General features: G+C 37.7%; 1 protein-coding gene across 3 annotated transcripts in view; it reads left to right on the top strand.

Annotated features, from left to right (window-relative positions):
* SRBD1 (S1 RNA binding domain 1) overlaps positions 1-14,870 on the top strand; it is a 198,136-nt gene that overhangs the window by 18,591 nt on the left and 164,675 nt on the right. For all 3 annotated transcript variants that reach the window (XM_027623262.2, XM_027623263.2, XM_027623264.2), the window contains exons 5-8: positions 6,304-6,470; positions 8,320-8,437; positions 9,497-9,635; positions 13,905-14,001. In XM_027623262.2, the coding sequence (XP_027479063.2) occupies positions 6,304-6,470; positions 8,320-8,437; positions 9,497-9,635; positions 13,905-14,001 (521 nt within the window). The remainder of the gene's footprint in view (positions 1-6,303; positions 6,471-8,319; positions 8,438-9,496; positions 9,636-13,904; positions 14,002-14,870) is intronic.

Consider the following 14,870-nt stretch of genomic DNA (forward strand, 5'->3'; position numbering starts at 1 on the left):
GTATATGTGGATTTCTTTTCCATTCCTTTCTTATTCCCTCATAAACAGCAGAGAATAATTTTATCTTGGCCCTGCATTCCTGCTTACAAACATGGTGGACAGCAGTGGCAGATGTTAGGGGAGAGGAGACTAAGAAGAGGGAGAGTCACCAGTGCTGAGTCCAACAGTCAGAAGGCCTTGACCTGTTGGATGAGGAGCGGACTCATTGAAATGCCTGTGATATGCTTATTATCTGCCACAAAACAAAATATGTGGCCAAGTTCTTGGGGAAATCCTGAAAGATACCTAGTTAGTAAGGAATTGTCAATGGAAATTAATTGTATAGAGATTATTAATCATTACTAATTGATCATGTGGGAAATGTCATTTCTCTTTCCTTTTTTTTTAAGGATTTTATTTATTTATTTGACAGAGAGAGAGAGACAGCGAGAGAGGGAACACAGGCAGGGGGAATGGGAGAGAGAGAAGCAGGCTCCCACTGAGCAGGGAGCCCGATGCCAGGCTCCATCCCAGGATCCTGGGATCATGACCTCAGCTGAAGGCAGACTCTTAACGACTGAGCCACCCAGGCAGCCCTATTTCCTTCATTTTAGGTGCTGTTCCCCATAGCCCCTGTCCACCATGTCATCATGAACCTCTGTTTTTCCCTTCATGGTGTGTTTCTCAACTCTATAAAGTCGACTGCTTTTTCAGGAACATTACCATCTTGTTTGGGGAGGGAAAACTGCATTGCCAATACTTAAGTACTTAGGTTACTTACAGACTTTATGTATAAACAGACTTTGTGTCCATTTCTTACTCAGGCTTTGGGGATTTCCAGGTCCCTTGAGGAGAAGCAACCTATTCTTCAGCCCTTTCCCCCAAACTGCAAATGTGTGGTCGCTATCAGAAACTAGTTTTCGTTAAAAAACATTATATATTTATGCAAATATGATACAAATACCATGACCTTTTATAGAATTTGAAGAGGTAACTAGCTACAACCAGTTTTTGAGAAAATTAAATGCTTCAAAATGGTGATTGCTGTTAGAGTCTCTTTATTTTGAGGGGGCTGGGAATATGGGAGTGGAGTAGCCACATATATGTTAGTAAAGTTTGCCAAATTAGAGAGGAAAAGCAAGCAAAACCCTCTTTATTAGCCATTTTTCTTGCAAGAGATGATGGGGAATGATGTGACCATGGGATGACAAAATTGGGGAAAGAAATGGGACTGGAAGGAGGTGAGTGTGTCTGAGTTGGCTTTCTCACTGCACTTCTGTGTATAAGCACACACCACCCATTAGGTTACCTGTTTTTTCCAGGAGGGATTAAGTAAAACAATTGGATTAGCCCTTTTTGTTTTTATGATTTAGCTGGTATTTGTTATGGGCTTTAAAAAGCATCTCTCTTTTTTTTTTTTTTAAGATTTTATTTATTTGTGAGAGAGAAAGAGCACAAGCAGGGGGAGCGGCAGGCAGAGGGAGAAACAGGCTCCCCACTGAGCAAGGAGCCTGGTGTGGGACTCGATCCCTGGGATCATGACCCAGGCCGAAGGCAGACGCTTAACCAACTGAGCCACCCAGGCGCCCCTGGGGCTGGCTTCTAATGAGGGGAAGTCTATATACTTCTATATTGAAGTATATATACTATTTTGAAGTATATATAGCTCATGAATGTTCGAAAGTAACAAACTTCCAGATCAAGAAACAGAACCTTACCAGCACTCTACAATCCCCTTTATATGGTTTTCCAATCTCCTGTCCCCTTTCTTTTAACCACTCTTCTGACTTCTGACAGCATAGTTTTTCCTTTTGCAGGAAAAGCTTTAAGGAAGCTTCTATGTGTGATAAAATAAGTAATAAAATAAATAGGCAGGGATAAAGAGAACAGGAATCAAAAGCTTTTGAGAAAGGAGGTGTCAAACTGCTGATTGGGGAATGAATTTGAGTAGAAAATTCAATCAATCTATTCATTAGAGTAGAATTTAATTTAATTTTAGTTCTTTTAAAATATAGATGCTGCCAGGATGATTAAGGCTATAGTTTGTTGATACTCAGATATTTTCTTTTTTAACTGAGGGAACAGGAATATAGATTGGAGGAATAAATCTCCATTTTGGGAGAAGGCCATTTTGTTGGCAATTTTAGACACCAGAGGGCAGTATGAAGGCACCATGTTTGATCTGCAATGGGATTCAGGAAGTGAGGCTATTTGTTCAATTTGTATTTTTGTCTAAAAAAAAAAATCATCTTGCTTTGCACACAAATCAAATTTTTGAAAAGGTAATGTAGCTTGTGGGACTTTGGGCAGTTAACTTTTTTGGGCCTTAGTTTTCCTATCTATAAAATGTGAGTAATAATACCTATCTCATATAGTTTGAGTTAATACTGAATATGTGAAAGTGTTTGGAACATAATAAACTCTATACAAGTGTTAGCTTCAAACAACAGTCACAAAAACTGCCTCTCTTATATAAGTGTTAGGGTTGAAAAAAATCTTGAGACTGCCTGCCTTTTTACTTACTCTCATTCCTAACCAGTTAATTATAAATAATATTACAGTAATAAGTGTGAATAGCCTAAAAGTAAAAACTATAGTAGTTCTCTGGCCTTACCCTTATCCATCCCTAAGGTTTGATCTCTGCTTTTAACTCTTTTAGTTACATCTTTGTTGTGTGCCTCATTTTTCTAAAACACAGATATCTGGGCCCTACTCCAGAGGTTCTTCTTCAGTGGATCTGGGTGGGGCTCAAGAATTTGCATTTCTGACAAGTTCCCAGGTGATGCTTATGCTACTGGTTTGAGGACCACACACTGTGAGCCACTTTCTCTAGTCCACAGATCTCACTGACTTGTAAAATGTCATAGGGATTTGCACAGGGAGGTTGACTCAACAGCTGAAATTAAGTAATGAGCAGATCATCACTGAGTGGCTTAAAATTGAGTATAGAATAAAGTTCAAACTACATGGAATTCACCATATAGCTCTATCCACCTTTCCATTCCTCACCTCACCTCACCACCCCTTGTACATTTTATCATTGCTAAACTTACAGCGATTTAAAAAATGTGCTGTGGTTTCTCATCAGTGGTTTTTGATATGCTATTCTTTCTTTGTGGAATTCCTGTCCCTATTTGGCTGCCTGGAGGTACCTTCATTCTCTTTGTTGCTTTTCTATCGCTGCAGAATTGGATGTTTCTACCTCCCATGTGCTCTTGAAACAATCTATATGTGCTTCTGTCAGAGTACAGATCACAATATATTTTACCTACTTGTCTGTCTTTCTTCTTTCTAGCTTGTAAGCTGCTTGGGAAGAGAGTCTTGGTATTTTACATTTCATTTTCACTGGCTTGGTATAGTTGTTGACATATAATATGAGCTAAAATAAATATTTGACTAAAGACAGAAGGAATTGGATGATTTGGAGGCCCAAAAGTGGAGACTGCTTATATGGAGTTTTGTTGTCTTTAATTTCAAGGAGCAAATCTACATAAGCAGCAGTATATACTCCCTGAGGATTTCTGTGGTGGAAGATGATGTTGGTTGGAATAAGAAATAGGAAGAGGTACCGGTTTGAGAAAATACTACTGAGTCTGATTTTGGAGGGGTCAGGGAAGATACCAAGCAAGAGCAGCATTTCTGAATGATAGAGCAACCTCAGGAAGGCCTCTAAAGAGGGAAACAGCTGGGCTTGTTCTAGAAACTAAGAGAAAGTCATTGGGGCTGGCTTTTTTTTTTTTTTTTTTAATTTAACTGAGAGAGAGTCAGAGAGCACAAGCAGGGGGAGCAACAGAGGGAGAGGGAGAAGCAGGTTGCCTGCTGAGGTCCCAGGGCCCCGAGATCATGACCTGAGCTGAAGGCAGACGCTTAACCGACTGAGCCACCCAGGTGCCCCTGGGGCTGGCTTCTAATGAGGGGAAGACTAGATAAGATGAGGTTGGCAGGAGGCTGATGTTTTTGGGTCGTGGTAAGGAGTTTAGATTCTAAATGCAGGGCGCCTGGGTGGCTCAGATGGTTAAGCGTCTGCCTTCGGCTCAGGTCATGATCCCAGGGTCCTGGGATCGAGCCCCGCATCGGGCTCCCTGCTCCTTGGGAGCCTGCTTCTCCCTCTGCTTCTCTCTCTCTCCCTCCTTCTCTCTCTCTGTCTCTCATGAATAAATAAATAAAATTAAAAAAAAAATTCTAAATGCAATGGGAAATCATTGAAAGGTTTTAACTAGTCAAGTGACATGATTCAATATACATTTTATCCTTTTTTTTTAAGATTTATTTATTTATTTAAGAGAGAGCGCCTGTGTGTGTGCATGCATGCAAGCAGGGGGGAGGGGCAGGGGGGGAGGGAGAGAGAGAGAACATCAAGCAGACTCACCGCTGAGCATGGAGCCCGATGCAGGGCTCAATCTCACGATCCTAAGATCATGACCTGAGCTGAAATCAAGAGTTGGACCCTTAACCCACTGAGCCACCCAAGCGCCCCCCAGTATACATTTTAAAAAGATGATCCTTGTTTGTCCATGGAGACTGGAATAGATGGGATTGGGGTGGGTGGGAGAAGAGTAGTTACAGGCTGTTGAGTAATCCTGGCTTGAACTAGACAGGTATGGGGAGGAAGGAATGAGGAACAGTAAGAGACTACAGAAATAGTCTGTAGCTAGACTTAATTAGTTCTTGTGATAGAGTGGATTTAAGAGTTGAAGGAAATGGAAGAGTTAGACTTAGCTTTCTGGCTTGAACTGCTGTTTGGACATAAGAAGTGGGATAACTGGAGAAGGAATAAGTCTGAGAGGACGATCACTTTGCAAAGCCAAGTTTGAGATGCCCATTATGTTTTCAAGAGAATATCTCAGGTAGTTGTCTAAATGAGTCTGGAGCTCATGTGGAAGAGAGCCAGGGCTGGAGATACGAAGTTAACGTTCTCACTCACCAGAGAGACGGTATTAATGCATCAAAACGTGATAAGGTGTAGAACTCAGGATTTAAGATGGCCAGAAGAATGAGAGTATCCTCCCTTGATAATCTCTGGATTTCAGCCTCTTATTTCATCTGTAGTTTTGAAATTCACTCTATTTTATATATTCACTTGATTTTGTTAATTAGTTGATTTTGATAATTCCTTAGTGATTTTTCTGGTTGTTTTTTTTTTTTTCTCCCCTTCCAGTTTTGGCTCATCTTGGGCATCAGGATTGAAATAATAAAATTTATAGGGGCGCCTGGGTGGCTCAGTCATTGAGTGTCTGCCTTCGGCTCAGGTCATGATCCCAGGGTCCTGGGATCGAGCCCCACATTGGGCTCCCTGCTCCACGGGAAGCCTGCTTCTCCCTCTCCCACTCCCCCTACTTGTGTTCCCTTTCTCGCTGTCTCTCTCTCTCTCTGTCAAAAAATAAATAAAATCTTAAAAAAAATAAAATTTATACCTTTTGTACTGTACTTTGAAAAATCTGTAAGGTTTTGAGAACAGTTACTGAAATTGCCTTTCCTTCTTTCTCTTCTTCAGGCTGACTGCCCTAAACTTTTCTGCTTACATGTACATTCTCCTGAAACCTATAGATTTGTTTTTTTTTAAGAATTAATTATTTCAAATATGTAGTATATGTGTATGATATGAAAATCAAAAGATACAGAAGAGTCTTCCTACCCTTACCCATCCCAGTCAATTACCTTTTCTGAAAGTAAGCCATGTTCCTAGGTCTTGTGAGTCATTCCATATCATTTCACATAAGATTAGTTGCATGGTATGCATTCTACTCTTATTGTATCATGATTTATTTACCAGTTTCCCATTATAGACTTACATTTTTGCTCTTTTCCATACTGGAAAAAGTTCTTCAAAAGATATCACTATAAATAATATCATTTTCCAGGAGTATGAATATATCAGGATAAATTCTGAGGAGTGGAATTGCTGGGTCAAAGAGTTTATGCATTATAAATTTTGATAGATACTGCCAGATTGTTCTTCCTCCAGAGGATATACCATTGCACTTTCTCACTAGCAGTGAGACAACACAGTGTCATATGTTGACACATGACAACATAATGAGTTACCAACTCCTTGATCTTTGCTGCTAATCTTGAGAGGTGAAAAATGTGTCTTATTGAGCCCTGTAGAATTTGAATGATTACAGAGTGGCTTTGATTTTATTTTACTGAATTAGTGAAATGACTATTTTATGATTGTCAGTATATATATGTATTTTTTTTAAACCACCGCAAGTGTTTCTAAGTGACTGGAGAACATTATTTGATTCTATATTTAAACCATACATTATAATATGGATGTTTAAGTTTCAGGATTTTAAATCATTAAGTATCCTTAATTTGCAGGTTTTATCTGAGAGAACTAATATTGAACTTTGGGTTTGTGCCAACATTATTCGTCTCTTTAATGATGATAACACAATTCCCTTCATTATACGGTATCGAAAAGAGCTTATTAATAACCTCGATGCTGATTCCTTGAGAGAAATTCGACAAACCCTGGAGGAGCTCCGGTAAGAAACCTGGGAAGGGATGAGTCTACTGTGAAGCGAAAGAGGCCATGTGAGCCAGTGAGGAGAAACAGTGAGGAAGTGAATTACAGCTTATTTCAACAGTTCCATTGTTTTGTTTTCTTGAATTATTATAATTGAATGTAGTCGCCTTCTGACAGAGGAAGTCAGCTCCATTTTACTTCTTTAGGTGTGTACAGAGTCCCTCTGCTGGATTGTTTATGAATAGCTCAGGCACGCATGGGCAGAAAGGAGGTTTGCCTTAAAAGTGTGTGCCTAAGAGTTTGACTGTCATATTCTCTCATAAAAATAGTTGTGCATAATGGCAAAGGAAGGAAACTGAGAAGAATACATTTTAGTCTGAGTCTTCAGTAGCTTATGTAAAACTGTCCTCTTAATACTATGAAGTCCCTAAATGGAGAGTTTTTGGCAGTATTGAGTTTGTGGGAAATATGTGTATTTCCTTTTTCTGATCTTTTAAAGGGCATGGTAATTTGGTATTGGTGGGTTTTAAGTTTTGTATAGTTACAGAATGAAAAGCATCCTTTAAAAATTATTTCTTTGGACTTACTGTAGTAACTCAGAAATAAGCATGCAAAGACTATAAGATTAACTGTATTTTTCAGTAGAGTTTATTAAACACTCTTCACCATTCATGCATTTATTGCATGTCTCCTACATGCCAAGCACTGTGTTGTTAATGTGTGTGTTCTTCAACTCTATGACAAGGATCTGATTAAAATTGGATAGAATCTTACCTTCAAGCCATTCTAAAAGTGCTAAAAGTTATTTTTTAAAAGCAACCTAATAATCTTCCTGTGATTTGGGGGGAACCTGCATCTCACTAGGATTTCTACACCTTTTGTTGAAGTCTTTTAGTGCCAGGAGAATTAAGATGCTAATAGGTGGAGAGTTACATTTCACTGAGAGAAAAATCAATTAGCCAGCCCAGAAGTATAAATGACTAGCTAATCAGGTGGTTTCAGATTTAAATCTTCCAGGCCCAGGTTAGTATAATCAAGCATTAAGGGATACAAACTCAAGATCCTAACTCCTAAGAGGGTTAGCATCTATTCCAGCTGATTACTGACATGCAGGCTTGTCCACCCAGTTTGCCAGCTTGTCCTATTTTTTTTTTTTTTCAAAGAACCTGGTAATCTGAGTTTTTATATAAAAACTTTCTGGGCCAGACAAAACCATCCACAGGTCACATGTAGAAGGCCAGTAGTTTACAAATTAGAAAGTAAGCTTTCTGTTTGGTTAAATTCAGGGTAATGAAGAAAATCTGAGGATTTGGGGATCTGAAATTGGGGAGAGTGTCACAAACAAGCAGGAATAGTTTACATTAAAAATTAAAGGTATTCTAATAATATTTGGTTGTGTGGGGGACAAATAGCTTTATGTCGAGATTACTATTATTTTTCTATTAAAAACACTTCTGCAAAAGAGTTCATTTCCTGAGTATCTATTAATAGTGAAATACATTGAATATTAGTGGAGGAATATTTCTCTGAGTAAGTGGGGGCATTGACTGGGGACTCTGAGCAGAATTCGCTATCAAGGACATTATTGAAATGGTTGATGAAACTTAGGTGAGATCTGTGGATTAGAATATAGTAATATATCTATATTCACTACCTGATTTAGATGGCTATATTGTTATGTAGGAGGAGATTCTTGTTTATAGAAAATATGCACTAAAATATTTGGGTAATGGTAACTTATTCTTAAATGGTCCAGAGGGGGGAAATTGTTTTTATCTCAACTACAACATTCCTGTAAGTTTGAGATAGCTTCAAAAAGGAAGTTTTGACACATAAGTCTTGTATATTACAAAAGTTTTTATTTTCAGGGCTGTTGCAAAGAAGGTTCATAGTACAATCCAAAAAATTAAGAAGGAGGGAAAGATGTCTGAGTGCTTGTTAAAAACCTTGCTGAACTGTAAAACTTTTGAAGAACTAGAACATGTGGTAAGGAACTCTTTTAATCTTTTAATATAATACCTACCTAATTATATTATGATTTGGATCTTTTTATATAAAGTTAAAAAAGATCTGGAAATAAAAAGCTAAAGTCATCAGCCATCATTATTTAATTCAACCAAGTGCTTATTCAATAAATACCTATCAAATGCTTTTTTGTGTGGTTTGCTAAGATAGGTAATACAGAGTCCTTGTCTCCAAGGCATTCCCAGTTGAGTGGGGAGACAAAGGAGTGTAGGTTATGGAATTGAGAAGCCTAAGGGAGAGTGCTCACTCAGCTGGAGACCTAGCTGTGAGGGTCTTCAGCATGTAGTTGGTATTTAAAACCATGAGAATGGATGATTTCACTCAGGGAGAGTTTATGGGTAAGCAAGTCAGGGTAGACCATTGAGGAACACTAACTTTTAAAGCATGGGTGGAGGAAGGGAAAACCGAAGGAGGAGACATGGAAAGAATGGTCAGGGAAGTAGGAGGAGAATCAGGAGATGATGACACCATGGAAGACTGTAGGGAAGAGAGTCTTAGAAGGAGGTAATGATCAATAGTTAAGTAAGTAAATGTAGCAGGGAGGTTTGGCAAGATAAGGACTGAAAAATGTATATTTGATAATTAGGGGTTCCTGGTGCCTCTTTGGGATACCACTTTCAGCAAGGTGTGGGAAGAGAAGCCCACTGGCTCAGGTTGAGGAGTGAATGTGTGTAAGAAGTAGAAGCATTGTGTGTCAGCAGTTATTAGAGGAGCTCCCTTGGGTTGTGGAGAGGACCTTACAGTCCTTGCAGTCCAGGCACTGAGTTTTTAAGATGAGGGAATACAAACAAATGACTAATGCGAAGTGAATAGAAAAGTCTAAAGAATCAGATAAGGAATAACCATCTTTGTACAGCTAGTAGTCTCTGGTTAGTATTAATTCATCTCTGAAGGGAGAGGAAAGGGTTGAGAAAAGGATGTCTTTAGCATTCCCATGATGTCTTCTGATTTTGTGTTTTAATTTTGACTTGCTTTTTAAAACTGAACGATATGGTATATTTTCTGACTTTTTTTTTCTAGTCAGCTCCATATAAAACTGGAAGCAAAGGCACCAAAGCCCAGAGAGCAAAGCAGTTGGGATTAGAAGGAGCAGCCAAGACACTGCTTGAGAATCCAGGGCAGCTCAATCTGCTATCTTACATTAGACCCAATGTAAAAGGTACCGGCTTTACCTTAAGAGATCATCCCTGTTTCTTTCTCTTCCTTTTTTAATTTGAAAACTATGTTTAAAACATTTTTTCATTAAGTAATGACTATACAAGAGTATTATAGCATATAAGAATAAATAATTCTAATAAAACAAATCCCCATATACCTCTTGCTTAGGCATCAACTTCCTCTTTTGAAGTGCCTGTTCTAGTCTTTTGCCCATTTTTATTATGTTGTTTCTCTCTTTTTAAATTAATTTATAAGTACTTTTTAAGATATTCTTTCTCAGTTATATGTATTACAAATCTTTTCTCCCAGTTTGTAACTTCTTTTCACTTTTCTTTATGCTGTCTATTAAATAAACAGAAAGTAGAAGGTCTTAGTTTTATTATAGTTAATTTATTAATCTTTTCAGTTTTGCTAATCTTTTCTCTAGGATACTTGCTTTTTTTTTCTTTTTAGAGAAATTTCTTCATGTTCCAAAGTTATAAAGAATGTCCTATATTTTCTTTTAAAACTTTGATTCTATTTCTAAAAATTTATTTAATTATAAAAGTCATATCTACTTTTTAAAACTAATTTTAACAATTCTGACATATATTAGTTATAAAGTGAAGTCCTGCTCCCACACTTCTACTCTCCAGGAGGGAAGGGTCTTTTTCTGAAATGTATCTTTAACCTTTTGTGTATGTGTGCACAAGAAGGAGAGTGAGATGGGAGATGGTGTAGGGGAGAGAGAATTTCTAAGAGAAACCCATGGAAAGTGGCAACTGATACATGTCGAGATACATTGGTTTTATTGGCAAAATTAGCCCTAGAGTGAGAGCTCTTTGAGCAAGAGTGACTTTTTACAGGAGTGCTCTGACAGGATAGGATGGGGAAATTGGTGCTCTCCTAAGTCCTATTCTCATTCTAGTTTCTTTGGTCTTGTGTTTATTCTTTTGGCTAGGAGACCTAAGTGTCTATAGGGGGCAGTCTCTGATAAGAATATCCACATTCTGTACTACACTTTGGGGAATCCTGGCATATTGTAACCTGCATTCATTTTAAACTATTCAGCAATGTGAGTTTGCAATTAAAAAATTAAGGATGAGTGTCTGTAACTATTCACATACAAATATACGCATCTTAATATCTGATTTAAAAACGGCAATAATGAAAAGAAAAAGCAAATAAGTATTGAATTTAGAGATGGATCGAAATGAGTAAAACTTGTTTGTTTCATTTTTTAATGTGTATTTTTAGTTAGATTTTCAAATGATGCAATTTTAATGTTTTAATAGTAGCTGAGACTGTATAGCCAAGCATTAGGGTCAGCCACAGTGGTAACTTTCTTGCCCAGTGATAGTATGTTTTCTTAGAATCAAATATTGGAATTTTCAGAATGTCAGGTGCATAAAGGTTTATTGTCTGTTCTTACTCTTTAATGATCGATTTCCATTCCTTTTCACCTCCTTTGGTACCAAGTTTTCCTTAGTTTACACATATACTGCGTTCCTACTGGGTAGGTTTGATAACTCTGTCTCTTTGCATGGCCATATACGGTGATGCTCATGAACTACATGGTGATGGACACTTGGTGATACTTCTGTTAATGGGGCTCAGTCAGGGCTCACTGCAGTTACAGTCATACTAGCACATATATTGAACTTTCTGTTTGCTTTATTCCCTCTTTCTTTTACTCTGATCATAAATGTCAAAGAATTACAATTAATTCCAAACAAGATAGATACTGGTTTTTAAAGTTTGCTTGGATTGTGTTTTTCTTTTCTCTGTCCCTTCATTTCTTGGGCTATACACGTACTCATGATCATCCTCAGTTCTCTTATTTTTCTAAAGACATATTTTCATCATTCCCATCATTTCTCAAAGAAATGTTCAAGAAACCAACTGTTTTCAGTGTGAAGTGGAAGACACTTCTTACTTGCCACAGACCAATAAGAATTTGGTCTGAATCAAAAAGATATACATGCCACAAATGAACTACATCCTAGAATTTTCAGAATATCCCCATGTTGTTTACAAGGAGGAGTAGCTGATTACTCTGTTGTGTGGAAGAAGAGGTAGCCGTATTGCAGATAAAGTGAAAAGAAGTGTTGGCCCTTCAATTTTTGTTACAGTTGTGGAGCTTTGAAGAATCTGGCTGGAAAGTTTTCACTGCAACAAAGGAGATACGATTTTCTGCTTCTGTGGTCCTTATTTCCTTCTGATTTCATTGAGGTGCTAAACTTTTTGAACTCTTGTTATTTTTGGCTGTCTTAAGCCCCAATGATCAGTTCTCTCTGATGGAAGAAGATGCTTATTCAAACACACAAGACTCTTTTCCCAGTCCTTTCTCTTCCTAGTTGGACTGAGAGGGAGGTAATGTAATGTGGATGAGCTACCCAAGTGACTCTGATAATTTCTACCTCCCATGAGGAACCACTGCTCTAAAGGTAGCTCAAGGCACCTCCCCAGCATTGTTTTTGCCTTTTTTTTTTTTTAAACTTTAGTGGGTATCAGAATCATCTGGAATGCTCTGCAAAACAAAAATCCCCAAGTCTAGGAATCCATATTTTTAGTAAGTACCTAGTGTGATTTTATTTTTGGGTCCTTAGACTATACAAAACATTGCTCTAGAGCTCTAGTTTAATTTTAATTATATAAGGTTTGTCAATTATAAAAAGTTTACAAATTGTAGTCGCCAAAAATGATGGGGGCTTTTTAAAGGTCTCTTATTATAATAGAAAAATATATAACTTCCTTTTTCTGTTTTCTCTCATTGATGATTCTCATTGGAGATAGGTTCCATCTTTACTTCTGACTTCCTACCCTGGTGTTTTTATTAAATTTTGTGTAATGATGCTGTAAGGTGCTTTGGGACTCCAGGAATTAGTGCATAGTGACTGGTTTTCTTTTCTTTCTTTCTTTCCTTTTTTTTTTTTTTAAGATTTTATGTATTTATTTGAGAGAGAGCAAGAGTGAGAGAGAGAGCTTGAGTGGGGTGAGGAGCAGAGGGAGAAGTAGGCTTAATCCCGGGGCAGGGCTCAATCCCAGGACTCCGGGATCATGACCTGAGCTGAAGGCAGCCGCTCAACCAACTGAGGCACCCAGGTGCCCCAGTGACTGGTTTTCTTAGATGAAGACTAATGTAGGGAGATAGCTCACCCAAGAGCAGATATTTACTGACTGCTTACTATATGTCACAGCTGTTCTAGGTCCTTTATATATACAACCTTCCACCTCTCAAAGGTAATTCACTCCTGAAAATCCCCTCATAGGGAAACTCTCTTAAAATGTAAACAGAATTTATACTAATTTTAATGGTTAAATTTCTTTAAAATAATTTTAGTTATTTTAGTAGTTAAGATTAGTTATAAGAAAACCCAACAAGGCATTTCTTTTTATTAATGACTCCCTAAGTCTGTCCTCATATTTTCTTTGTCTTCTGTACCTATTACTCATTAAAACTATGCTCTCAGAAAAACATACTTATGATACTTACTGCTTATGTAATTCAAACTTTAATGCAAGAATAAAAAAGCTTTAATAGAACAACTAAGAAGAAATGGAACAAAAGCAATGCAAATGATCTCTCTCAATGTATATATAAGTTGAGATCACAGGGCCCTGATGTTCAAGAGTCACTGCTATAAATTAGCAAACCAGAAGCACTTGGAAAGAACATAGTGCTCCACTGGTAGACAATTCAACTGTGAAGATGAATGACCACATAATGGCTCTTGTTTTGTGCTCATGAGATTTGAGAAATTCAAATGGATCATTAAAAATGTGAATAAATGCCTCATAAGTCAAAATAAGAATATTAATAAAATTACTTGTAAAGGATAATTTTTGTAACTGGTATGAAATGGTATACCTTAGATTATAACTCTGTTAATATATATTTCCCATAGCACATTTATTCTTTATAAACACTTCATGAAGTAGGTGCTATTATTCCATTTTTATAGGAAGCTGAGGCACAGAGAGGTCAAGTAATTTGCCCAAGGTTACACATTTGGTAAGTGGTGGAACTAGGATTAGACTAGGCAGCTGGCTCTGGAGCTGCATTTTTTACCACTAGGTTATATGATATGTAAAGGTCCTGTATTATTGCTTTGGAGACTTGTTACTTTTTGGAGAGGTAAGCTAGTCACTGCTATGATACTTGTCTGTCTTAAGGTTTTCAATTTAAGGGTTTATTTTGACTGGAATAAATTTATTATGATTTAATTGTAGACTTAAAAAACCAATCTGTAGTTCTTGCTTTGTTTTCCCCCTTATCCTTCTCCTAAAGGACTTTCAGCACTCCAGGATATTGAAACAGGAGTGCAGCATATTTTAGCAGACATGATTGCTAAAGACAAAGACACGCTTGACTTCATTCGGAAATTGTGAGTAACTCCTTTATAGAGTTTTCTGCTTTGTGGACTCATGCTGTTAAGGGTCATATGGTTAGTGCTAACACTAGTGTTCATTAAAAACTTTATCTTTAGACTTTTTTTTTGGTAGCAGAACTCTTTGTTCAAGCAACAGAACACTAATATATAAAACAGATAAAAGTGAAGTTGCTTTAATTGAATTCTAGGCAGGAAGCCTGGCACTCTGCCTGCTCATCTTCCTTACACTGACATACCTCAGTGGAGGGCTCTGAGGAACAGTTTAAAAACCATTGCATTGGAGACCTAAATATGAGGCAGGAGTCCATCAAAATCCTAGAGGAGAACACAGGCAGCAACCTCTTCGACCTCAGCTGCAGCAACTTCTTCCTGGGAACATCGCCAAAGGCAAGGGAAGCAAGGGCAAAAATGAACTATTGGGACTTCATCAAGATAAAAAGCTTTTGCACAGCAAAGGAAACAGTCAAAAAACCAAAAGACAGCTGACAGAATGGGAGAAGATATTTGCAAATGACATATCAGATAAAGGGCTAGTATCCAAAATCTATAAAGAACTTATCAAACTCAACACCCAAAGAACAAAGAATCCAATCAAGAAATGGGCAGAAGACATGAACAGACATTTTTCCAAAGAAGACATCCAAATGGCCAACAGGCACATGAGAAAGTGCTCAACATTGCTTGGTTTCAGGGAAATCCAAATCAAAACCTCAACGAGATACCACCTCACACCCGTCAGAATGGCTAAAATTAACAAGTCAGGAAACGACAGATGTTGGAGAGGATGCTAAGCAAGGGGAACCCTCCTACACTGTTGGTGAGAATGCAAGCTGGTGCAGCCACTCTGGAAAACAGTATGGAGG

The sequence above is a fragment of the Zalophus californianus genome, chromosome 8, assembly GCF_009762305.2.
Source record: "Zalophus californianus isolate mZalCal1 chromosome 8, mZalCal1.pri.v2, whole genome shotgun sequence".
Taxonomy (NCBI): domain Eukaryota; kingdom Metazoa; phylum Chordata; class Mammalia; order Carnivora; family Otariidae; genus Zalophus; species Zalophus californianus.